Source organism: Sabethes cyaneus, chromosome 2 (assembly GCF_943734655.1).
Source record: "Sabethes cyaneus chromosome 2, idSabCyanKW18_F2, whole genome shotgun sequence".
NCBI lineage: Eukaryota > Metazoa > Arthropoda > Insecta > Diptera > Culicidae > Sabethes > Sabethes cyaneus.
Window position 1 is genome coordinate 227,097,096 of NC_071354.1, and position 25,703 is coordinate 227,122,798.

At 40.5% G+C, this 25,703-nt stretch overlaps 2 protein-coding genes across 2 annotated transcripts in view; one reads left to right on the forward strand and one right to left on the reverse strand.

Annotated features, from left to right (window-relative positions):
• Positions 1-2,500: 2,500 nt before the first annotated feature.
• The window catches only part of LOC128738854 (putative uncharacterized protein DDB_G0271606), a 173,579-nt gene continuing 150,376 nt past the window's right edge, over positions 2,501-25,703 (reverse strand). The window contains 2 exon segments of the mRNA XM_053834298.1: positions 2,501-2,994; positions 22,739-22,746. Of these exon segments, the coding sequence (XP_053690273.1) occupies positions 2,503-2,994; positions 22,739-22,746 (500 nt within the window). The 3' untranslated portion in view covers positions 2,501-2,502.
• LOC128738857 (uncharacterized) lies at positions 15,616-16,552 on the forward strand. The gene is made up of 4 exons (XM_053834301.1): positions 15,616-15,794; positions 15,941-16,032; positions 16,108-16,255; positions 16,318-16,552. Exons 1-4 carry the CDS (start codon positions 15,629-15,631, stop codon positions 16,446-16,448), a joined length of 537 nt encoding a protein of 178 aa, XP_053690276.1. The 5' UTR covers positions 15,616-15,628; the 3' UTR covers positions 16,449-16,552.

A 25,703-nucleotide genomic window follows, 5' to 3' on the forward strand; every position in this document is an offset into this window, starting at 1 on the left:
GAAGACGTTCGAATGAGTTAGACTGAATTAGTGACAGAGGCAAAGACCGAATCACCAGCTGGTAGTAACATGGATTGTAAACTGTAATGACAGCGAATTACTTTGGTGTTGCACCTGGCACTTGAACAGTTTGCCAGGATGGTCGGCTGTGACCAACAAGTCAGTTTTCCGGATTAAGCGAAGACTGAACGGTGAATTCGATCACTGTGAAGCTCGGCTTGTAGCGAGAGGCCTGTGCCCGCCGATTCGACAGAACAAATTGATGAAGATTTCTCCATTGGCAATGGTCCTTTGCCATGGCTTTCACCTGCCGCCAGGAGAGATTCACATCAACAGTCTAAAACCAGCATGAAACTCTTGGTCTGTCTCTTCAACGCTGTCTTTTCGGGTTGGAGTCGGGTGCCTTTCGCGCAGATTTTGTTCGCTCCTCTTCTCGATTTCTGCCCGATTCTTCTACGTTTCTCCATATCTCACAGACGGACAATAGGATAGATTTTACGTTTTAATTTAAAATTCGTGTTTTGATTAGGGTTGCCAAGTTTGAAAATTACAAAAACCGGCCGGTCGGTACAGCCATCAAAAAATGCGGGGGGGGGGGGGGTGTTAGCAGCATATTAGAAGATTTGCCTGTAATGTGTAATGTGCGTTAGACAGTTTCCCGTGTAAATCATTGAAGATAGCTAGTTTTTGAGTGACAACTGCTTGCTTCTGGCGCTAGTGGACAATTTAATGTATATTACCACCAGGCAAAAAGTACAAATCCGGCTTCATACGTCGGAAAACCGGCCTTTTTGCTGGATTGACCGGCCACCGGCTTTGCAAGTGAAAAACCGGTCGGGCCGGCCAAAAACCGGCCACTTGGCAACCCTAGTTTTGATGGATAAAGTGATCTGATTTGATTTGATTCTATCAATGGCTCCAATTAAGACATTAACGACAAACAATAGTTGCGGTGAACGTGGCTCGCGCTACCCTTATAAAGTCCGGCAATAGATCTTATAACCAGGGTTGTCAATAGGTTTTGCCGAAACTCTGTAAAATAAAAGTACTTAGAAAACATCTGAGGGTCAATTTGCCCGATAGGGAGGCGTTTTCCGGAAAAGGTTTTGCATATTTCGCTCACCGCAGATATAAAATTATGTCCGAAATTAGAGGTGATGAGCTTTTTGAAAGATGGAGAACCGAAAACCTAGCAAAAATCTTGCACATTGACAAATACCTGGAAGATTTTTGAGCTTTGTCTGTTTGTCTGGCGCGCAATCAAGCGCCCCGGCCAGAGGCCTCATTGTTGGTAAATGCAGAATTCAGAATTATGAAAGGATGTGGAAGAAGCCTGAGAATAAACCCAAGCTAAAGCCATCTAATTTCGTATGGACTGACTCTACAAACATTTGAACCAACGTCGATTTGATTTGCTCTAATATTATACGGAGTGTCCTGATATGGTTCACACATGATCGGATAGCATGGATCCAGCTTACTGCTGCCGCAGAGTGGCATCGAATTTCGGATCTGATTAAGGATCATCAAAGCCACAAAGTTTAATGCACACGTGAAATGGAGAGGCCTGTTCTTAGATCAGCTTAGTTCTGATAGGCGGTTGCCACTTTTCACAAACGAGCTAGCTTTATATGAACCAAACGATGACTTAGATCAGGAAGTTGCTGCCAAAATACTCACGGAAAGTTGATGGGCGGATCAATGAACAGAAAAGAGATCCGGAGCGTGACTTGAGCTGTGAGCACATTCACGGTGCAATCAGAAATACTTTTGATGTCGAAAGTAACATATTTTTAAAAGGATTCTAATGGTTTGGGCCTTGCTCACACCATGGCACTGTTTCTAACAGTTTCGCCTAAATGATAGGCATTTTACCCTATTTTTCTCTGAGTACAGAGAAATATTGTTCTTTAACTCTGGAGTTCGTCGGGATAAACCGATGCTTTTGGCTTCTTTGAGCTTAGGATACCCAGGACCCAGGATTGCAGCAAACTGGAAGATGAAATGTGGCGTCTACCCATTAAAGACGTAGTGCATCACGTGTACGGATGCCCAAATACAAGGTAAATGAACAAACCCTGCTAGATTGCAGTCTGGACTAAACATGAAGCGAAAATGGCCAGATGAGCGACCAAACTATACGTAATTGCTACTCAAATTGATTCATTCGATTGCCTGGAAGCGCGAGTCAAAACTTTCCACAATAAAATAAAAACCTATAAAGTTCATATTAAAGTAAGCAATCAGATTTCGTAAATCCCGCCTAAAACACATTGATTACAGAATTTGTTATACAACTGACAGAACTAACCGCGTAGACTATCGGCTAAGATTCGCACTAGCCGAGCTTCGTACAAATCGCAATAAAACACAACGGACTGCAATGTAACACTGGCCATCGGAGCGGGCCACCTAAACCGAATCGCGCAACGAACCGATCGAACGATCGGAAGAATTGAAGGAATAATTACTGCTACAATGGATTCACTACTTGTCTAGATATCACGAAAGTTCCTGCGAATACTGTGTCTCCAACGAGGGTGGTGGCGGCGGTCGTCGGGCTACGGAAGCGGCCGCAGCAGCAGCCGCCGCTGCCGCCCGAGCCGCCGCAACGGCATTGGCCGCAGCGGCCGCATTCGAGCGCAGCGGTGCCATCGGAGGCGGCCCGGGGCTGCCGTAGTTGTTGGTGGCGTACAGCTGCGAGCAACTGTCCTTGATCAGCTCCTGCGTTTCGCGGATTTGACGTTGAACTTGCGGTGCTAGACGTTGAACCGATATCGCTGGTGGGAAACGGGGTGCATCCGGTGGCTGTGGTGGTGACGTGTGCTGTTGTTGCTGTTGCTGCTGCTGCTGCTGGAGCTGGCTGGACGACAGAAGACTCCCGCTGCCACCGACGGATAGTACCGATGAGGAGGGACCACCGGACGATGCTAGCGAAGAGGACACCGACGAGATTCCTCCGCCGGCTTGCGATTGGAGTTGACTGGACGATAGCTGAAAATAAGAGCAGAGAAAGTATCGTTGATATAATTTGTATTATTGTTCACAAATATTGGGTCCTTAAAGTGATAAAACTTAATGAGTTGATTATTATTACCGAGCAAAAAAAACATTTCGACAGCAGCCTACTGTGGTAATACCCAAGTACAAGTTGGCTTACGTTTAATCTTCCTTTGAAACATTTATTATTCTCATTATGACAAGTAATCCGATTACCTTAGAAAAAATAAACCCTTTATTTTTCAACTGATGTTCCGTTGTAAATTTACCTAGACATTATTGCTTTATTACCCAACTTAACTTTCCAGAATACAGATTATTGTCAATACCTCTCTAACCTATCCGTCAAAAATTTCCAGCTCTGCGCAATCGATATCGTTTTCAAGGAAGAAAAACAGAACATCCCATTACGTCACAGTCAAGGACCACTCACCGCCAGCCAGCCAGCCAGCCAGCCAACCAAGCCATGCTCGTTGCGGATGTGTGGCTTAACATGAAACAACCGCCGCTTTCGATCTCCCCTCTCGGCATCATTCACCCATTTATAAGATAGCAAATTATGAAAACTGTTATCTCAGATCATGATATAATCTAAACAACGACACCCCAAATCCTCCGGCCGGCCTGACGGCACGGCGCGATGCGATGGTGTCCCGGTGTTCTGCCAGGCGAAATCATTTCATGCTCGAAATCTCCCGGAACAATAACTTTTCGAGAAGCACTTAGCCCTCATCCCCTTTTTAAGAGCAAAAACCATAAAGGCAGCTGTTTCTCCGGTCTGGCCGTCCCAATCCTTACGCCGTGGTTGTTGTTGTTGCATCTATTCCAACAGTTTCCTAATTTGCTTTCATCCAAATTCCATTGTTATCTTTCGACTCCGAGCTGTTCTGATGAACTCATTCATAAAATTTACACATGCTTTTTATTTCTTTCTCCGGCTTTGGTCCTGAAATTCTCATTTCGGCATTTGCACAGCCACAGCCTATACCTAGGAGGTGCGTGGTTCGCAATTCCGACCGGTGTCAGTCGGTCGGTCGTCCTGTCGTCGCCTGAGCCGGGTGTAAATAAATCCATATGTGTGTACAAGAATAATGATCGAATGAGCCCAGGTAAACCCGGAGATAAGCCCGTCGCCGTCGCTGGTGATGGGTATTCCAAACCGCCGTGGCGGTACAACATCAGACGCTGGCTGGCTGGTTGGTTGGCTGGGAAAATATAAAACCGAGAAATTCCGTACCTACGGTCTGAGGTCTGATTTATTTATGTTTTATTTTTTCAAATTATGCTAAGATGTCCTTTTTCTCAGCTCGACACGTCCAGTTGGAAACGTGCAACGAGAGCGGAAAGAAACGTTCACAACTACTCTGCACGAGCCATGACGATGACAATTTCCCCGGAGTCGATCTTCTGGCAGCATAGGAAAAAATTCCATGCCGTACCGTAGCGTAACTTCAGCAAGCTTTCATTTTCAAAGCCTTAATTAGTATGCAAGAAGACAACGCAACGTCACCGCACGGTGACACATGACAAAAAGAAAGCGGCAACACCAACGGAACGGTAACGTACGGGACAGAAGGCGGAACGTCATCATTATTATAACCATCATCATGAGGCCAGACCCAGAGCCAGAGACCGATGCGATATGATCCATCAGCTACCACCGCACCGCACCGCACCACAAAAAGCACCAGCTGCAATTTCAGGATTTTCCCTTTTGCTGCATGCTGTTTTGTTATTTTTTATTCTATTTAAACTGCACTTCCTCGCTTCCTTCTTTGCGCTTTCTTCTGTGCCTTTTGTTCTGGAATGGGCTTTTGGGTTTATTTCCGAGTGTGACGACGACGGAGTTTTTCGGCTGCCGCAGCCTCCGCCGAAAGAAGAGTGGATGCACGCACAATGCAACCGACGCACGGTTTGGGTTGATTAGTCTTGTTCAATCTGCGACCGCGAAAGGATCCTTCTATCGATCGGGATCAGTAAAGTATAAAACATACAAACTATAGTGTAGCGATGGCTTTCTGTACGGATATCAAATTTCACGGGTACTTTATCGGAGTGCTGGCCGGTTTGTTGGAAGTGATTTCGTTAAGTATTTCTGCCTATACCCAGTTGGTGGTTGATGATCCGGATCATTCTGAGCTGCCGGAAGATTGTAAGCCCCTTTTTTATTAAATGTGTGTGATCTAACAGTTTTAATTGTTGGTTTTGTTATTGTTCATTTTAAGTGTTGGACCTGGTTAGTACGTCTGCTGTGGACTATGCCGGAGATGTGGTGATTCTGACTGCTACTGTAATGCTGATTTATGGGACATACAAGGTAAGAAACAGTAGAAGCTTTGCTATCAAGACACATTCTGTTTCTGCAAACAGAAAATAACTTTGTTTTACTTTTGACGGATTTTGCGACAACTTGACCATACCCAACAAACATTTTTGTTGAACAACTGCTTATCAAACGCTTGATACCCGGCAATTAGCTGTACAATGGTTGAACAAGATACTTTTCAGCAAAAATGTTTGGTAAGTTAGCATGAACCTTTCAGAATCGAATGAAACTTATTGAGCGTAAAGCTCACGTCGAATTAGGAAACTTGGTACAGTAGGGTTTGGAATTTGGCAACAAATGCGTATCGCCTATATTATCAAAATCGAGACTCTCGTTTGATAAATAAAAATGGATTGTCATTAATCAACGTTTTTTCTGCGATTACAACCATCTTATGTTCCAAAAGCCCGGCAGGAGCTGTTCGGCCGATGCAAGTATGTTCTGTCGCCCTGCGGTAAGACGTAGTCCTACGGCAGTAAAAATATTATCTTTCGAAACATTCTATATCTATAATCTTTTTCATGGGCATGCTGAGGGCATCATTATTTTGTCATTTTGAACAAGTATGTGGAAATTGATTGAAATATTAGAATATTTTTGGAAGTTAAATAAAAAATTAAAAATACTGAAAAAAGTAAAACCAAAATTCTACACTGGAAAATATGCCATCTCAGAAAATGATGGAATTTTTTTTCAAGACAATACTGTTACCTACAAATCTTCCATACATCGCCGCAAGACACGCTTGTTTAAGGGAAAAAAGTTTGTCTAACAAAAACTGTTTCATGTCCATGCTGAAAAATAAAGTTTTTTTTTTCGTGTATAATATAAACGTGAAATCAAAAGTTTGTTACTCTAAAGCAATTCGGCCATTAGAAAAATATTTTAAAGTTTTTGTCCTTCCGAAGCTGGACAACTGACGAAAAAAAACAGAGATTTTTTTAATCACGCAAAAAAAGTTGAGATTTTTAGGAATTTTTACTGGAAGTCTAATCGTGAAACCCGAATCTATTCTTGCTTTGCGTTATTATTTTCCATGCAAAAGCCTTCCAAAATAGAGTCAAAACCGAAAAATTTTTTTTGCCGATTTTGGGAAATTACATTATTTGTCTTCTACTTTTGTTTTGTGCTAGAAGCGTTAACACTCTGTACACTCTTTTTTCGGGTTCTTAAAGCTGTAAAACCCATAGATAATTGACTTTATACAAAAAAAAATTACTCAAGTTTAACAATTTTTTTTGCCCCCCGATTTTTAAGGCCAATTTTGAAGGGCGGGAGGACAAAAACTTTAAAAATTTTAAAAATAATTTGCAATGGCCGTATTTTGATTAATAAATATAATTTCGAAAGACTTAATGCTTAATTTCTGTGAATCATCTTTAGACATGTTAAAGGATGTCCAGACAAAAAGACAGGTGTTGGAGCGGTTGCCACACAATTATCGATTCCCGAAAGCAAACGCGTTTTTATGATTTACGTAAGCTTCAAGCTATAAATTTATTTATAGATTTAGTATTTAATTTGCATGGATTTTGTATGTTACTTACATTTTAGTTCGATATATGTATAATTTGTGTGTTGCCGCGATTTTAACTAAGATAACAAATTTAAGTTTTATTAACAAAATTCTAGTTACGTCTTCACTTGTCTCGTATTACTAGTGATCTATCTAATTGTACTGAGTGGTAATGTAGTGTTAGTATGTAGAAGTTGTCGCTGTCCAATGTGTTACTGTTTGGTGTTACTTCCGTCCCTTACATTGGTTTGCAAAGGTTGCCGGTTTTGCGGTGTTCGTCTCAACAACAGGGACGGGCAAAATTTTGACGAAATTCAAACGGCCATAACATTCAAATATTTGACATTTTTAAAAGAAAATATATTGCATTCGGCGGGAAAATTGTTCTAGTTTTCATATTTTTTTGTGTAAGGCTGTCCTGCACGCAGTGCACCTATTTTGCTTATTTAACTGTAACACACCAACCAAGCAAAATTTGAAAATATTATGCATCGAGCATTTATAGAGTCAATTATTATCCACAAGATTGCTGAATTAAGTGTTGCTCTATTTTAAGTATTTTCGGCGCACTCCCAGTTCAGACTGGGTGGTGCGTAGAGAGCGCTCTTGGTGCACCATCTAGTGTGAACTGTAAAGTAACTGTGAAGTAAATACTGAAGATGGATCAATACTTAGTTCAGCAATCTTATGGATAATAACTGAATCTATAAATGCCCTATACATGACATTTGCGAATTTTTGGTTGAGGTGTTACAGGTCAATAAGCGATATAGGTGCACTGAGTGCAGGACAGCCTTGTTTTTATGAAAAATTTCGAAATTCACAGTAATCAGCGAACACGGGAGATATTCTGCGTTGCTGAACTTCCTGGGGAAGCCGTTCTCGTCCATGATTTTCCATAGCACTTTTCGGTCGATGGTATCGTACGCAGCTTTGAAGTCAACGAGCAAATGGTGCGTGGGAACTCTGTATTCACGGTCTTTTTGGAGGATCTGCCGCAGGGTAAATATTTTATCCGTTGTTGGCCGTCCTTCGACGAAGCCGGCTTAATAAATTCCCACAAATCTGTTCGCGACAGGACATTAGACGAACCGTTGCTTTCCGTTGAGATGGCGCGGTTCTAGTGGTAGTAAAATCCAAATTTCTCACTTATCTATGTTTACCTACTTAAAAGACAATCACTAATCACACATATTATTTGTGGTACCGCCATCCGGGGTGAGATTGTGCCACGGGGGTGAGATTGTGCCAAAAACCAAAAATGTTTATTTGTGAAAGTTTATTATATCTATAGAAACTGGTGTCCTAAATTCAATATGATGATGAACATAACATATTTATTCATAACGTAGAATGGAACACAGATAATATTAGCAAACTATTTAGCCTAAACAAGGTTTCAAAGTTCGCGATCAAAAATACGCGGAAATAACGCTTGTAAAAAAATGTCCCGCATAAACCAACTCAAACAAGAAATCGCATCAACTTACTATCTTGAAGATATATAAACTAATCATTTACAATGTATTGAAAGGTCATTATGCGTTGGATAAGTTTTGATTACGAGAAAATATTTTTCGAAACTTTGTACTTTTCGAACTTCACGGGGGTGAAATTGTGCCAAGTCATAATGATCGATCCAATTTGTGGATTTCACATACACAACAAAAATACGTCAGTATACACCAGCACACTCACATACTTTACACAATATTTTGACAGATTAGATTGCATCATCCATTTTGGAGCAAAAAGCATCATAGGTCTGCTAAATAATTTAAACTAATTTTTACTTTTTCTCTGGAAATTTCAGATACTTTGAATAAACACTCTAATATAAGACGAATATATTATACCGTGTATAAACTGCCAGTTTTAAGGAGGGGGGAGGGGGTGGAATAGGCCACATGCTCTGCGGCCGCGGGTTCTCGAACAAAGTAATGGTTACTTCTGTTAAATGATCAAATAGATATGCCCCCTTAGGATACACCCCTTCATATATCTCTCCCTTGTTAACTCTAGAGACGCTATTGGCTATATAAAGACTATCCATTGACTACGGACTCATTTTTAGTTTTTTCAGACCTCTCCGGGTCATTTTCATTCATACTTTTTGAATGATGCGTTGTTTTTGGCCGACCCCGTGCTCTTAATAGTCCACTTAGTTCATGGAAGGCCCCATATGAACTACTTTATACTGATATTTATGTGCATTTTTTATAAACATGCTATTGTTCACTGCTTAGGTTTTTAGCCAAACTTTATGTTTTATGTAAAATTAGGTTTCATTGTAACTAAACCATCTCTACGGTAGTTGTTAATTGAACAATCTAGTATGTATGTCTAGTATGTTTACGGCGGTAACCAGGGATCCCAAATATATGAACTCATCAACCACTTCCAGTTCATCGCCCATAATAGTCACTGTCCGTGACAGGCGAATGTTGTTTTATTTGGAGCCTCTTGCTACCTTATGTTTGGTTTTAGACGCATTGATTTGTAAGTTTTTCAGAAAGACCGCTCTCGTGTAATATCTGCCAAGCCGTGAAGTGCCATTACCAGTGGTTCTTTGCTATTTTTCTAGAGTTATTGACCAACTCGCGCTCGTTTAGCTAACAGCTGCGGTCGTCCCTCTCGTTCGTCATTGTAGCCCGGGCTGCTGACACCAACTAGCGACTACTCGCTAGGGCTTGTACTCTCGCCCCTGAGTAGAATGAAGCACGAAGATAAAGTAGAAAAGAAAAAGAAATGCAAAATCGGTATCCCAGTGCGCCACTAGCCCTCACGGACAGCTGACTACTCACTACTTATTTGACTCACGAGTAAAGGGCCAAACAGAATGCTGCGTCAAAGCGTCCATCAGCGTTATTCTGACAGTTTCCCCATGGGTTTACTGTCAAATTGACGCTGACAGATACGTTAACGTAGCATTCTACTTGGCTCTTAAGCTATGCAGGAAGATAATAAGTTCATTCGCGAGTGTGTAGGTAGCAGAATGTCTGCACACAGCAACGACGGCTGTTCATCTCACGCTTGCGTGTGCGACGTAAGAGTTTAATGCTATTCTTCTCATACTCTCTCGCGTGGGAGCAGGCATCGCAAAAGATGTTGCTTTCCAGTCCGCCACGTGATCCTACATTCTGCTCATTAATACAAAACCCATTCACAGCTCGTTGGTCACTCCACCGCTCTGGTAAAATTTATCCTTGCCGATACGGATCTCCACACATTCTCGACCGAACTTTCGGAGTTTTAACTGATCGAGCAGCACCCTGTCGGCCACCCACTAAATTCATCAATCTCAGTAGTGTCAGATACCAAATATCTATTCCATGTCCTTATTTCGTCGCCTTTGTCCGTGCCGAATATTCCGATTCGAATTTCCTTGATTGTTCGTAGTTAGTTTAGTTTGAGACCGAGGCCGAGACAATTTCAATTTCTTAATTCAGCCGCTCGCTTCGGATCAGACGCTGTCGTGAGCCGTTCCTAACCTAGAGTACAACCGCGTACTTGGTTGAGAAATCATCAAGCCAACAGAAGACGCCCCCGAAATGGGAATAGACGCTCAAGGCTGTCACGGTTCGCATGAGTGCCTCCTTCCCTCCACCCGGGTTTGTTTTATGATTTCCATGAAAAGTGCTAGTATTCCGACTAATACCACGAGCGAGAAACACTATGGAGCCTATTTTACACCTGCAGGTAAGCGAAGCACCTGCGTTACAGGTTACACATTGCCCAGCCAATTCACCAATTAGTCTGTGTGCAATGAGTCTGATTGTAACATAAAGATACCTTGCACTATCACGGAGGCATGTAGGTGACCGCACGAGAGCCATAAATACGATAACCAGACGGACGTTTGCCATACGTACGAATGCCATAATGTATATTTGCCATAATGAACGGGAGCCATAGTTAGCTTCGAGGTACGATGTTCGAATCTCGGCTAGGCGGTGATGCTAGTAGCTAGATACAGTCAGTAGGATTTTTGCACTAGCTCCGTAACTGTCCTGTACTCTAACAGCCGGCCGTGAAGTTTGTCGATAAAGAAGCGACAAAGACATTCGTCTTTATGGCAACCGTCCGTATGGTAAACGAATATATGGCTAATGGGGTGTCATCGCTGAACGACATAAGTTTTTGCCCTTCTTGTTTATTGTTGCTATGAGACTGATAGTCCCTTAATTAGTACAGCTAGTCGTTGGAGTGACTGAAAAGTTGGCCATGCTGTCAAGAATAACTTCAGTATATAGGGATACCTCAATGTAAGCAAAATTGTTTGAATATCATTTTGACGAAGTTTCAGACAGAAAATTGAGAGTTTGGCAACCATATGAAACAAAAGTGGCTGCTTTAAGTAGGCGGCAAAAAAATCAATTTTAATAGTGTTTTGTAGATGATTAGTTACAAAATAAGTGATGGTAATGTGAAATAGTGAGTCGTGATTTTGCTGTCTATTTGGAATTGTGAAAATAATGTCCTCAGAGGAAAATATCGTCAAAGGAAGTATCTTCTATCTATACCATTTGATTCATTCCATTTCAGCTCATTCCTTTCTCTCACTGCTCGATTCAGCAAGTACGAGTACGAGTGCAGGCGTTAGGCCTTTGTGTGTGTGAGAAAGGGGGACAAAGTTGCCTGCTTTTTTCGCCTCGCCATCCACATATTTTCGTGTGACGATTGCGAAGCATTATTGTTTCTCTATTTTAGAGCAAGGGGCTATAACTTTATGAATTGCTTGCAGATTTTTTCGTTTGCTACGCAGTACGAAGATTGTGTGATTTTTGATTTTGTTGTAATTTAGAGCAATTATAACCGACAAATTTGAATATGTCAGGCTAAGTTATTAATGGTAGATAATGTACCAACAATTCTTGAAATGTACACATATACAACTAACAATTACATTACACTCAGACTCTAAATGCTTAGGACACCCCTCGTTACAAAAGCCATAAGTTTCCTACACGCTTAAGTGATTCTACCTGTAAATTGGTCGGATTTGGTTGAGGTTAGGTTGAGACTACTCGGAGTGCCCTTAAAGTGTGCAAACTCAGATTTTGAGTAGTTTTTCAACCAAAAAATTGGTAGAAGGAACTTAAAATTGCGTTATTTGTCATAGAGAATAATTCAATTATCGGTAGCAAGTAGCCAAAATTGGTTGAAATTTTTACCCAAAGTTTGAGTTTGTACACTTTGTGGGCATTTTGAGTAGTTTCAACCTAGTTTTAGCTGAATCCGACCTATTTACAGGTAGAATCATTTAAGAGTGTACGTTTCCTATGAACCGGTGTCAGAATTATCATGTATGCGTATTTGTCAGATAATTTCAGAGCCGACCAGGGATACCAGATGTACTAGTTTTCTTTGTAGTATCCAGACTTTTAGAATCTGTAGTTTTCATAAAGGGCAGATGCTTGAGATTTTCGTGAGTCTGCTGCAAATTTGTAATCAAATCTTATAAGAGTTGCGCGAAGTGGGTGCGGACTTTGTTTTTTTTTTATTTATTTTCAAGTATAAGTAGGTAATTGTGAAATTTCAATTTTAATTGTGAATCAATTTTGTTGCAATAGAACTTAGTATGTGAAGTAGGTTTGAAAGTTGAAACACACTTTATAAGAATTTATTCTATACCTTGCATAATATGGCATTAATATACTATAAAGAGGAAAATTGATAGTATCTCCATTGTATCTATAGTAAACCTTAATGTATCTATAAGAATCGTTTACCATCGGTCCAGACCGGATAGGATCGATCGTTTTGTATTAGATGGAGACCAGACGAACAGCTGATTATCGTCGGGAAACAACAGTTGCGAGGCTTGCGGGTGCATGATTTACGCTGTCTCATAGGAGATATCATATTCACCATATTTACTGATAACTATAACACTTGGTTGATCATGACATGATGTTCGAATGTGCCTAGCGCTATTCGCGTGCGCATGTCGCTGAACAGCATTGACTGTTTGGTTTTTGTTTTGTTAAAGCGGTTGTATGAACTCACTGAGCTCCCAGGTCGAGCCTTGTTTTGCGGGGCGGTGAATCGGCATTGTGCAGATTTCATGAAAGTGTTTAATGCTTGGTTTGGACTTGCAAGGAGTTGATTGTGCGGTGGATAAGCACGCGTTCTATTTTTTTTTCGCCTTTGAAAATTACTTTGGCTTTGAATAAGCAAGTAAATATAAGCAATTTTGGATAATTTGACATTTTCTCAGTAATTTGAAAACTCTGCATTGTTTGTTGTTTGCGGCTCTGTGTACACTTAGGTATCAGGCTTTCACTTTAATCTGTAGACTTCGTAAGCAGTGTTTGGCACTACATCGCATCAACTATTAAAAACATATATTTTCCTTTAATATATTTCTTATATCGCGTGATAAAGATAATAACTACTAGTTTAAAGTTGTAATAAGTAGACAGTTTCATCTATGTTACCGAGAATTATGAATGAAGGGGAATATTGACTTAACTCACCCCACCACCTCATTTGGTACATCCGAATCCTCTTCGTTACCGGCATTTTTTTCGGCTCGCGGCATTTATGTTTAAACGTACCAGTCGTACTATACTATAAAATACTCCATTTACAGAGATGAAACATTGTCGCGGTTATGCACGATTTAGCAACACTCCCTACAGCCGGCTGTCTGGAGTTTAAATTGCTATAAATACTAATAATTGAAAAAAAAAATAAATACGATCGATTGGATAATGAATAGATGAAAAATATAGCTAAAATTCAACACTTTATAAAAAAGCGACGATCATATCACTTATCAAGGTGAATCCTGATCCAACAAACCCCACCTTACTAGCAAAACTCCTTCCTGTAATCTTTGTAGGGATGCAGAGGTTAACACGGTCCCTAAAACAGCAAAGATTACACTAACATTCCTTCCCCGTTCCCACCTGATTGCAAGGACGTGGCCGGCGCAGTTATTGATCATTATTATGTCGAATCACTGAATTTTGCACAATGAGAATGATCGGTAAATCCCAACCCCATTCATTTGATTCATTGTGCAATTTCACTGATTCTGGTCAATCACTGAGTGCAACCATTGATATGTGCAATCAGTCTAAGCTAAGCTAAGCTAAGCATTTTGACGAAGTTTCAGACAGATATGTTAGAGGTTGGAATGAAACTCAGTGGACTAAAAAATTCAGCGACAGCTGATAAATACGATTCGATGTTGTTTATAATAGGCTGAACACTGATGCGATGATAAAGCAACTCTGTATTATTCGAAAAGTTTTGTTATGTCTTAAAACTTCAATTTTCAAAATCACTGATACACGGAAAGAAATCCTATTCCGATACTATGAATAAAATCATGAAGTCATGAAATTTGAAATGCTGTGAAATCATGGCTGAACTACAATATCAGGCAGCACAAAATCATGAATAATAATGATTCATGATCTGATGTTATGTTGTACCGTAAAAAGTTCGTGTTATCATGATTATTATTTATGGCATATTTTCATAAAGCATAAGCTAGAATCCTGAAATGCAAATGTGTAATAAATCCGTGTAAATAAAAAAACTGTAGGGGATCTATATTACTCCCTTGCGGAGCTTTGATATCAATTCAGTATACAGTACTATGAGTATCGTTTATAGCTTCAAACAGTTTAATTAGTTACATTGCTTCTTATCTGATCATTACCGATTCCTCTTACCTCGTATTTCAGTAATATTTCATGCTTTATGGAGATTGAAATAAGTGATGTTTGGGAAAGTCCCCAAATGATTTTTCTCAATCCTTGGGAGGTATGTGGCGGGACTATCATTATCATCAAATTGATTTATCAACATTTTTATAATGACAGTTGATTTACCACATCATTATTTAACAAAATTCAAGTGCTCGTCTTTTCCCAGAAAACTTCTAGGGAAATTATTCGATTTTTTCAGAAAACAGCCATTTTTCAACATTTTGTAATTTCGATTTCATCTGCAGGAAAACCGCTACTGCATCATCCCCTTCACAGTCGCCATCTGCTTCGACTGGGTGTCGTACCTGGTGCACAACACCGACCAAGGAATGCCTTATCACGTGTGGCTGCTTACCACCGGTATGTAACTGATTAAAGTTAATCCCCACGAACTGTTCGTTGGTCGTCGTCGTCGTCGTTGTCGCTTGAAACAACATAAGCTATAAACACTAATCATAATTATAATCTCGTTCGCAGCCTTATTCGCGTACGTCTTTGTGGCGATGCTCTGCCTCTTCATACTGCTCGGGACGGAAATCAAAACGACCAAAGCCAACGATCCGTTCGTCAAGTTTCAGAGCGAGTTACTTGTTTGACTTGTCCGGTCCGCGCGGTGCGGTGATGGATTGTAGTCAAAAACCTCATCTGCTCCAAAGCTACTGTACTGATTGTAGTGTTAATCACGCCGAAGTGTAAATATGTTATTTATAGTCTATAGCCATAAGTGTAGAAGGTTAAAATAAACGATGGAAAAGCACGAATACGAAACCGCAGCTCTGTCTGTCTATCTATCTGTCTATTGGTTGATAAATATAAATCTCTGTGGTTTGGGATTTGAGTGTTAGCGTTCAATCACATTGCATTGAACGAATTGAAATTGAAATGGAAAAAATCCATCCCAACCCGACCCGAACCGCGTATTTTGCGATTGATAAGCATCACTCGCGAGAGGTTCATCTATCACAGAACTTAAAACATACTCTGTCAGACTCTCGCTCGATTCTTTCACCGCACTAAGTGTTTTTTTCGACAGTGTAAGGAAAGGCGGCGATCCAGGAAGTCATGAGTGGAAAATCCGACGGTTGCTCGTTGCTCAGTTGTCTGCTTAGTCCGCGGCTCTATGGCGTACTGGTGGGTGTGATGAGCCTGTGGGCGATGCTCGCCTCCCTCTCGGCATCGGTCTACCTGCTGATGAAGTACGACGATGCCCGGAAGGTGCCGGATAGTTGTAAGTACAGCAGAGATCTGACGTCATCTGATATTTGTGCGATTAGTGGAAACTGTAGTGAATGAACCGATGTGTCGAAGAATTCTAGTTGAAGACTTTACTTGTGTGCTGAGAAGCTTTGAATGATAATCGTACGTTTCTTTCAGTGCAAACATATTACAACTATGCCATAGTAGATGTTGTCATTGTACTGATAGGAATAGTAATTGTCGGTATCTACTTGTTTGGTATTTACAAAGTATGTTTTGATTTACTCTCGGTGATTTTTCAATGAAATTGTGAACTTTGTTTACTATTTTTTTCTATAAAATAGGCCAACGAGCGTTATTTGATCCCGTTCATAGCGCTACTCGTGGTGGACTTTTTGGCTTACATTGTGTCTGAGGTGATCATCCAGCTCGACTATCATGGCCACCAAAAACTGTACCGACTGCGATGGAAGAAAAATCTTTTCGACACCGGTAGGTCACGTGAAGTAGTCGTCATTTTGGATGAAAGTAACCTTAAACCAAATCAATTACAGCCGTATTCATATGTGTTCTCACCATTGTCCTGATACTATACCGAAGTTTGAAGCGAAAGCGGCACCTTAAGGCGCATAGGTTAGGTGGTTATCAGAGTATTCCAGATACCGCAGAGGAAAGTACTCTGTAGATGGACGGATATTTTGCCCAGTACTGAAATCTTTATAGACGTTAAAAGGTAGTTTTATTGATTCAGGCATACAATTGATTGAACAATTTTTCGAAAAATAAATCCATTCGCTTAGGAAAATTCGAAAACCTCAATAACCTTGAACGCATGCGTATGTAATTTCGATTCTGTTTTTCCTTCTTCTGTCTGTTAGAAATGGAAAACCAATCAATGCTACTTTGTAACGCATAGGTATATAATATATGACAGCGTTTGTTCCATCATAGCGCACACCGCATTGTGAGTACCGGCAAAACCATTCTGCGTACTTGCTTCAGTCTACTGAAGCAACCCGCTGATCGAGTGGCTCGTGTGGATGTAGAAAGCACGTACCGCGTGTCATCCAGCCAATAAATATTTAACTTAAATCTTAAATCAAAAGTAGTTAAAACAAAAGGAAAAAGGAAATTTGCGCAACGCTTACTCTCAAGGAGAACTTAACTTTGTAAGTTTTGACGAACACTGAGCAAGACATAGCTTGAACAGTGACAAATTCAATTTACCAAAACAATAGCACTTGATTGACTCCTTGATGGGTGATTCCACTCTTGAGAGCTAAAGCTGTGCAAGATCTTCATAATTATTTTTACTGCCGCTGCCTGTTTCGTACCTAATGCGCGCTGCCTAATGTACTATAATAACTTTAATTGCTGCTATTGATGATCACAAGTAAAGAGTATCAATCATTTTGCTTACCTAATCGAAATCTAAATGATAATGCTTAAATACAGCTAATAATTACAACAACGAAATAATCAGCGGTGGCCACATTTTCTAATTAGCGAACCAACTTTGAATGCGCTTAAAATATTGATTTTTGATTTATGCTGATCACACAATTACCAACTTTGCGTAAAGAATCAAAAATTAATCGTAAGAACACCATTCCCTAATAAATCACAGTGCTTGAGAAAAAGATTGCAAGTGTACCTAGTTAGTGAAAAATAAAGGGAAATAGACAATCACTTATGATTTTTCTCGACAAAAGTAGAGGTGTTTTGGCAGCTTTGCAAGTTAAATAAAACTTTGTTAGCTGGGCTCAGGCCGGGCACGCTCTTTTTACCTCGATTTTGCTCTTTTAATTGCACCGCCTGTCTCAGTCAAGCAGAACTTTCAAAAAAGATGTACGGGACATTTGTAGACTTAGTTATTATCAACAAAACTGCTGAAGAGCATGGTTATATTAGGTAATTTATAAGGCTGATATATAGTTGGCAGCGAAAAAGAGTGTTCTTTTTGCAACCAACAGTATTGCAACCTTATAACTCCATAAATACAAAAGATAAAACTATGCTTTCTTCAGCAATATTGTAGGCAATAGCTAACTCTACAAATGTTCTATACATAAAGCAGAGTCATTCCGTTTTCGGATCATAGCCTTCTGTTAATATTTGACAGACTTCGCCGCCAGCTTTTAGAGTACAGGACAATGGCTGGGCTAGTGCTACGATCCCATCGACTCCTACAGTCTCTCACAGTTGAGACACGAACATGCAACGCCTGGCTTGTTAGACCACCTTGAAGCTTGTTTCTTGAATCTAACAGGGCCTCCCTACCCTACTACATATTCTTTTAAAATTCTGCCTAACGGCATTATCAAAATAGAAATACAGCATGAAAAGCTTTATGTACTGACAATCTTTCGTTCACTCAGTCATAAAGAAAAAGATAAACGATTAGCTAATTGTTGTGAAAAAATGCTGGAAGAGGTGATAACACAGGTGAAAGCTAAATATCGACAGTAAGCAGATTATCAACTGAAAATGCAGTAAAAATCAACAAGACCAGAAAATAGAGCTGAAATGTTAAGAAAAAAATATACAGAGATATAAAATAAGAATAAATTATAATGGATCACTTACTCATTCGCTCATTCGCTCATTCACTCACTCTCTTACTCTTAATCTCATTCACTCTCACAATCAGTCAAACGAATTATCACACTCACTCAATTGTACTGACACTCATTCAATCTTAATTGTAGTAGGAACGAGAGGACCTCAAGCAGCAATTTAAGGTTTTATTACGTTCTTTTAGTGGTTTTCACGACCAATTTCATAAAACCGCTAATAAAACCACGAGCTCCCCCGCAATAAAAACTGCCTTCCGCCCAAGTGACCCACTCTTCAGAAGGTTTTATGACCTCTCTAAGAATCAGGTTATAAACTCAAGTAGCCTTCCCAAGTAACAATTCTAAAGCCACTTGGTTTCACTTGAATTTTATAAAGGTTTCATTGCGGTATTAATCATTACTTCTGGGTTTACTGTGGTATTGCGCAATACCAAAAGGATACGAGGGCAGACGCACTTATAGCTAGCTAGAACACCATAATAAAACTGGTAATAAAGCAAATTTATTGTGATTGCTTATATTACCACGTTAAAACTTGTTGGCTGCACCACGTTTCTTAAAAAGTTACCATAAGTGTGGCGTAGCAATACAAAATGGCGCACCAGTCAAAATTGATCCTATCGCGATTACTTGTCAAACCGCAATAAATCTGTTAGTTTCATAAAGCTATTAAAGCGGTAACACCCTGACTAAACAGTTTTCTTGCTGCTATTATGAAGAATACCAAAGTTGAACACCAAAATCATTTTTTAGGCGAAGCCATATTGCCATATTCTAGTATTTTGTTTTAGCTCGCAAACATAATTCATCAAAGCAAAGTGTTTTGCAGGAAGAAAGCTATTATCAATCAGTTTTCCTGTCAGAGGAAGCAACTAAAATGATTTTGCTAGAAATTGAGATTGACTAACTGAATATTTTCAATTTGTTAACACAACCAGTTTTCGAAAATTGCAAAATTTCAGTGGTGTGCTGATTTTATCGACCTATCATAGCAATATGCACGATGAAATTAAATGCGCATTTGCTGCAAACCAACGAAATTGCTTAACCCATTTCCTCCCAGCGTTGCGAAAACGCAACGCACTTTCATTCGGTTCTAGAGAAGACCCGGTTGAAGATATCAACTTGGACCCTGAGAAACAAAGAAAGATTGGAAAAAAATCTAATCGACCTATTTTTGCTCAAAGGTCAGATGTTACATGTAACATAATTACAGCTGTGACAAAACAACAGGTTTTGCTATTTTTCAGACAGTTAAGGAAAAATGCGCATAAAACTCGATTTTACCTCTATTAACGCCTGACCTATCAATCAGTGTTAGTAAGAATCGGTTGCTTGCCAAAAAATACTTTGTTTCATAATTTTGATTATTTTTGTAATTTTCAGATAGGTTTGAAGCTTTGCGTTGCGAAAACGCAACGCTAGGAATTAACGATATTCACAATTTGCAACGGGAATGTTTGTTTTCGTTCGTTCGCTGCGGTGTTTCATTTGATGTCGTTGCTTTTTAGTAAACAAATGAATGTAAATCTTATCTTTCGCTTATTTAAAATATCCCGGAAACATTATAAAAGTTTACATAACATAGAATTCGCTGCTTCAAACACTGATGGCAGATGGAGATGCCGTTGTGATAAGAGCGTAATAAAATTGTTAAAGTACCTTTGCCTCCGGAATATCTGGAGGAATTGAGTGATGGCAACGACAGTTTAATGGACCCAAATTTAATGTTACAACCTTTCCGGAACGTGTTGGTAGGCATTTAAACATCTGCGATGACATGCATTTAGCATTCAAACTGCATACTATGCGTCTAGTGCAAAGATGGTCTCCAACCCAAATGTTTTGATATCTATCATAAAACATAAAATGTAATACTCTAAGCCGTTCATTTAATCTTTATTAATACTCAAAATCACAAAAAACATTCCAAATTTGATTTAACGGTAAAAAAGTATGAAGCATTTATATGCATAATAATGCAAGTATGCAAAAACGGTATACCCTTAATGCCCAGCGTTGCGTTTTCGCAACGTAGCGTTGCAGGACACAGGGTCAAAATTAAAAATACATGTCAGTGGTTTTTTCTTAGTTGACCTAAAAGAGAATTTTCCTGAAAGTTTCAACTTTCTATCCCTGCTGGGAAAAGTCTGGGGCTTAATGGGTTAAAATTTAATCAATATTCTATGGGATATTTTATTCTGGTCGCTATAAACCAAATCGTTCAGAATGATCTGTCAGTAAATCTTAAACTTTTCTGGTCACGGATATATTTTCAAGTTGACAAAAATAGCGAACTTATTTCGCTTTTGCCAGAAATGCGAAAAACTTTTTTAAATTATGGCAATGGCTGTCAAGCAGCGAAAGCTTAACCGGTTTTATTGCTGCTTTCAGCAGAGCGTGATACGACTACTTGAGCTTATAACCTGTTTCTTATAGCGGTTATGAAAACATTCTGAAGAGTGGGTCACTTGGTCAGAAAGCAGTTTTATAGCGGTCATCAGAAAGTTCTGGTGGAGCTCATAGTTTTCTTAGCGGTTTTATTAAATTGGTCATGAAAACCACTATACAAACGTAATAAAACTTGGAATTGTTACATGGGTTATTACGCGTTGCTAAAAGCAGAAATGAAATCAAATAGGTTTTTTGCTGCTTGACAGCCACCGACATAATTCAATGAAGATTTTCGCTTTGTTCGACAAAGCCTTAAAGCTAAATCAGTCAATCAGCTTCGTTAATTTGAAAATATATTACCATGAGAAGAAAAGTTATAGCATCATTAACTAGCTAATCCTTGTTTCGAAATTCGTTTATATAACCATGATAACCGAAAGAGAAAGACATTGGAGAGATACTCTCAATGTTTGATTAGACGTTTTGAAAAGTTATGCGAGAAATAATAAATTATCAGCAGTTTCGGTAGTTGTGCAACACATGCGCATTAAATTTTATCGTGCATATTGTTTTTTTTTTTTTGTAAGCCAGAAGTGCATTGGGTTAAAAGGCCACTGCGACAGTCTTAATGATCGTCTTTTGTGGCAGGCTCCGATTGCTGTACACAGGTTACGGATCGCTCATACCCATTGATGGAGTTGAGCGAAATAGTTGTAATCCTGTGCCCCTATTCGGTACTACTGTAGCTTAATAATAAGAAGTGATATAAGAAGGTATGTAGCTTAAACTTTATTGACCCGGAATTCTCTCTAAACTTACAATTTTACTACTAAAACTGTCCGTAAAACGGAACGAACGAACAACTCCCCTCCTCGCGGAGCCGCCGCTGGTATTTATAACAGCTTTTAATTGTTCGTAGTAAGAGGTACTAGAACAGCTGCTGAGAAAAACAAAGAGAGAGTAGAGCGGATCTTTACTTTAGTTCTATGAGAGTTTCGGGTGGCGCGCGAAACCTCTCACACATGTACTAAGCTAACTCACATCGCACGTTCGACGTGCAATGTTTGTTATGTTCCATGTGCAAACGTTTGCGCTTGCCCCTGAAACGGTCAGAGAAATAAACTTTACAAAACCGCACCGAAAGGTAAAACTTTCGCTGTCGCGGAAGCTTCGGTCAATGTTAACCGTCAATGCTACCGTTTGTCAATGTTACCCGTACGGGCACGCCCCTGGGCACTGACGCTGCACTACGTGGTTTATAAAGCCAACGACCGTTTTGGGATTTAGGCTCCATACCTGATGAAGTATGAAGGAAACTTCCTAAGAAGTTGTGCCTTGATAATGCAAGAGCTCCGCAATAGCAAAGCAGATGCGCTGAACTATCAGGTTCAAAGTTACGAAAGCGGCAGGTGTCGGATGATACTTTGCCGATATCCTTTAAATGATGAAGAGCGGGGCTGTGTCCTGTTTGGAGTCCCTTGATCGTGCGTAGTTCACTACGAGTTAAATGGAGTAGTTTTTTAGCGACTGCAGGGTTTGGGTAGATAAACTGTTTAGCTTGTGATCAACCCTGTGTGTGATTCCAACGGGATACTATTTCTAGCTTTTCCCATGTCATCAATTCGCCTTTTACGGCGGATGTGGAAGTGCCCAGAAACGGTTCAAGACCAATAATTTGCTGAGCCTATCCTTGTCTTGCTAGGTAGTCAGCAAATTTATTGCCCTCGATTCCGCAGTGACCGGGCACCCAACATAATAAAACTTTGTTTTGGCGGGAGAGTATCCTCAATGCTGCGCTGCACTCCCAAACTAATTTGGACACGCTTTTGGCGGACTTGAGTGCCAGTAGTACTGCTTGGCTGTTCGTGAAGATACCGATTTTCGCATGCCTGTACTTTCGTTTCAAGCATATTGTTGCACAGATGCATACCGTATATACTTCTGCCTGAAAAACGGTGGGCCATTTTCCTAATGAGATAGTTTCCCTGATGCCGGGTCCGTTGACTCCGGAGCCTGTGCAGGCCCCCATTTTTGAATCATCTGTAAAAACAGATAGTTCCAGATGGAAGATCTGGCCCTCCATTATTCCACATTGAGCGATCTGTTTCAATCACCTCATATGGAACGTCCATATTGAGCCTGGCTTCCATGCAGTCAGAGACTGAAGTTACTAAGGGTGTCAGATTGAATTTCCGAAGTATGCGAAGATGGCCGATTTGGTCACCTTCGAGTATGGTTTTACTCCTTTGCAACCGTAGCGCGCCGAGCTCTGCTTCCTTCTTCACATGGACATGCAAAGGCAGTAAGCATAGCATTGTCTCCATGCCTGCAGTAAGTGTTGTACGCATGGCACTGGTAACTGTAAAACAGGCCAGGTGCTGAACTTTGTTTAGTTTGGCTTGGGCTGTCCCCTCTTGACCTTTGGCCACCATACGACTGCTGCATATTGGTATAATAGGTGGATAAATTCAACGCGCTATTAAAATTTTGCAATTTTTGAAAACTACCTGCAGCTTTTATACGGTCGAAAGTCATGAGATAGCCGTCTCTCAATATCACGAATTGGGCATTCACGACAATCTGCTGACTTGGCCTCGCTCCTATTTCATTGGCAGAACTATGTCAATCAAAATCGGCGAATACGTTTCGTGACCCTTCGCAGTAATCTCCGACGCTGCCCAAGGCAGGCAGTCATTTGGGATTGTTTCTGTTTCTGCTGTGCATGAATGACGTGAACATGATCCTCAAATGTTTGAGATTATCTTATGGTGACGATTTTAAAATGTACTACACAGTAAAAAGCCCTAATGACGCCCACCTCTTGCAACAGGATCTGGAGACCTTTGACGAATAGTGCCAAATTCACAAGATGCCACTAAATGTGCCCAACTGCTAGATTAGCATCTCCTTCGGTCGCAAACGTAACATGTATCTGCACAATTACGCCCTTAGTGAGACGCACCTAAAGTGCAAAACTACTGTTGAGCACTTGGGAGTCTTGCTTGACTCGAAACTAACGTTCAAGGATCACATTTCCTTCGTTGTATCCAGAGCTTCCTTGCAACTAGGCTTCTTGTTCCGTTTTGCAAAAAGCTTCAAGGATGTATATTGTTTAAAATCCTTATATTGCTCGCTGGTTCGTCCTATGCTGGAATACTCCGCCATTGTTGGGTCTCCTGTCTACCAAAAGTGCAATAGGACGCCGCCTCTAGTTTCTGATAATAAATAACAGAACTATCAATGTTTCCCTGTTGAATACAACAGATGCCGTTACTTTGTACTGCATATTGTACATTTCGGTAACAGCTCAATTTTGCGCGAAAATAAATTTACTGAATGCAGTAACATTACTCTCTCATGCATCTCAGTTTCTCCGAAAATATCAAGAAACTCAGATTATAATAAATAGTTGGTAAACATTGTTTTTATTTATTGCGTTCAGGTTGCGAAATTTAATTTTTTCGATTCAGCTCCTGAATATGTGACTGTAATTAATGATTGTTTTTCATTTAGGATGTGGCAGGGTTTGACTGTGGGCTTTATCGAGTCTTGATAAAATACCAACAATAATGTACGAAAGTAGCTCATTCAAAGCGAGTCAGTGCCGCTTAAAACACTTTAGCCCCTGGAGTGCCAGTTGAGATCTAGATTACGGTATACTGGTCAAGGCCAGCACTAATGGATACGGCATGAATGAATGAATCTGATTCGACGTTTTGATTTGGCATGTGGCATCGCATTCTCTCATTGGGCAAGTATTACAGTTTGCTGAAACGGCGTTTGCATTAATACTACGACTATCTCCGTCCCGTTAAAACTTGGCAAGCCTTTGTGATACTTCAAGGGTTCGGCACCTTAGATGATGGGCCTACTACCTCAGATGACAATTTCCAACTTGCGCGGATCTGGCTCTGGCTCGGGTTCTCATGAAGGATCCGAGTCAACTCTTGCACGACCTCGCTGCTTGCAAAGATAACCATGTGTAATTATCGGTTACAAAGCGTCTTCAACCTTGCTGAAAATTCCTAACCCAAATTTCCCAAGTATGCCTCTAATCAGCTGTCTACTGAGTGCGTAATATCCCTCCAAGTTTGTCGCTTTGCGTCTACGACGGAGGGGTCATTCACACGGGAAAGCTTGCTTTGCGATAGCGGAACTGACCTGAGCAAGCTGTCATCTAGGTGAGCAATATCCCTCCAAGTCTTTCGCTTTGCATCTGGGACGGAGGGGTCGCTCACACGGGACAGCTCTCTCTCTGGCATAGCTAAATGGATTTACAGCAGGCAGTCAACTAGGTGAGTGATATCCCTCCATGGCGGGTGTTTTCGTCTGGGTCGAAAGGATGACTCTCGCGAAATGGCTTTTCTAATACAAACAAATAGACTCATATACATGTGTGACAAAACTCCAAATCTGTCGCTTTTCGTCTGAGACGGAGAGGTCACCCCTACAGGCTTGCTCACGAATACCGTAGGGAATACAACCAAGGTATTCATAGCCAAAGGGAATTTCTTTTACTCCTTTTATTCTTTGACTTTATTCCACAGACCCAATAAAATAAGTAGTTACCGCTGTGATGGGTGAAGCAGGTTACAAGACAGCGGTTGCATAGAGCACCCGTACAATCGGTGTCGCCGATTCAATTGCTACGGGAAGATGTCGAGACCCCGAATCATGAAAGGTTCGTGGCGTTGTCTACGCCGAACTATACTCGCTATTGTCCACGTTAAAACAGTGGTGACCTGGTCGTCGGTTTTATCGTTGGAGAAAGGAAGTGAAATCCCGTATCATCCAGCTTCCGTGGTTTAGAACAACAGGCACCAGCACTGTGGTGTGTGGTAAAACCGTTGTCTACGAGGAGAACACACAGTAAACCGGGACTAGCCACGGGAAAATACACCAGCCTTGGACGCAGATATGAGTAAGAGTTTTAACGAGAGCAACATTATCCGTACATTTTATATCCGTTC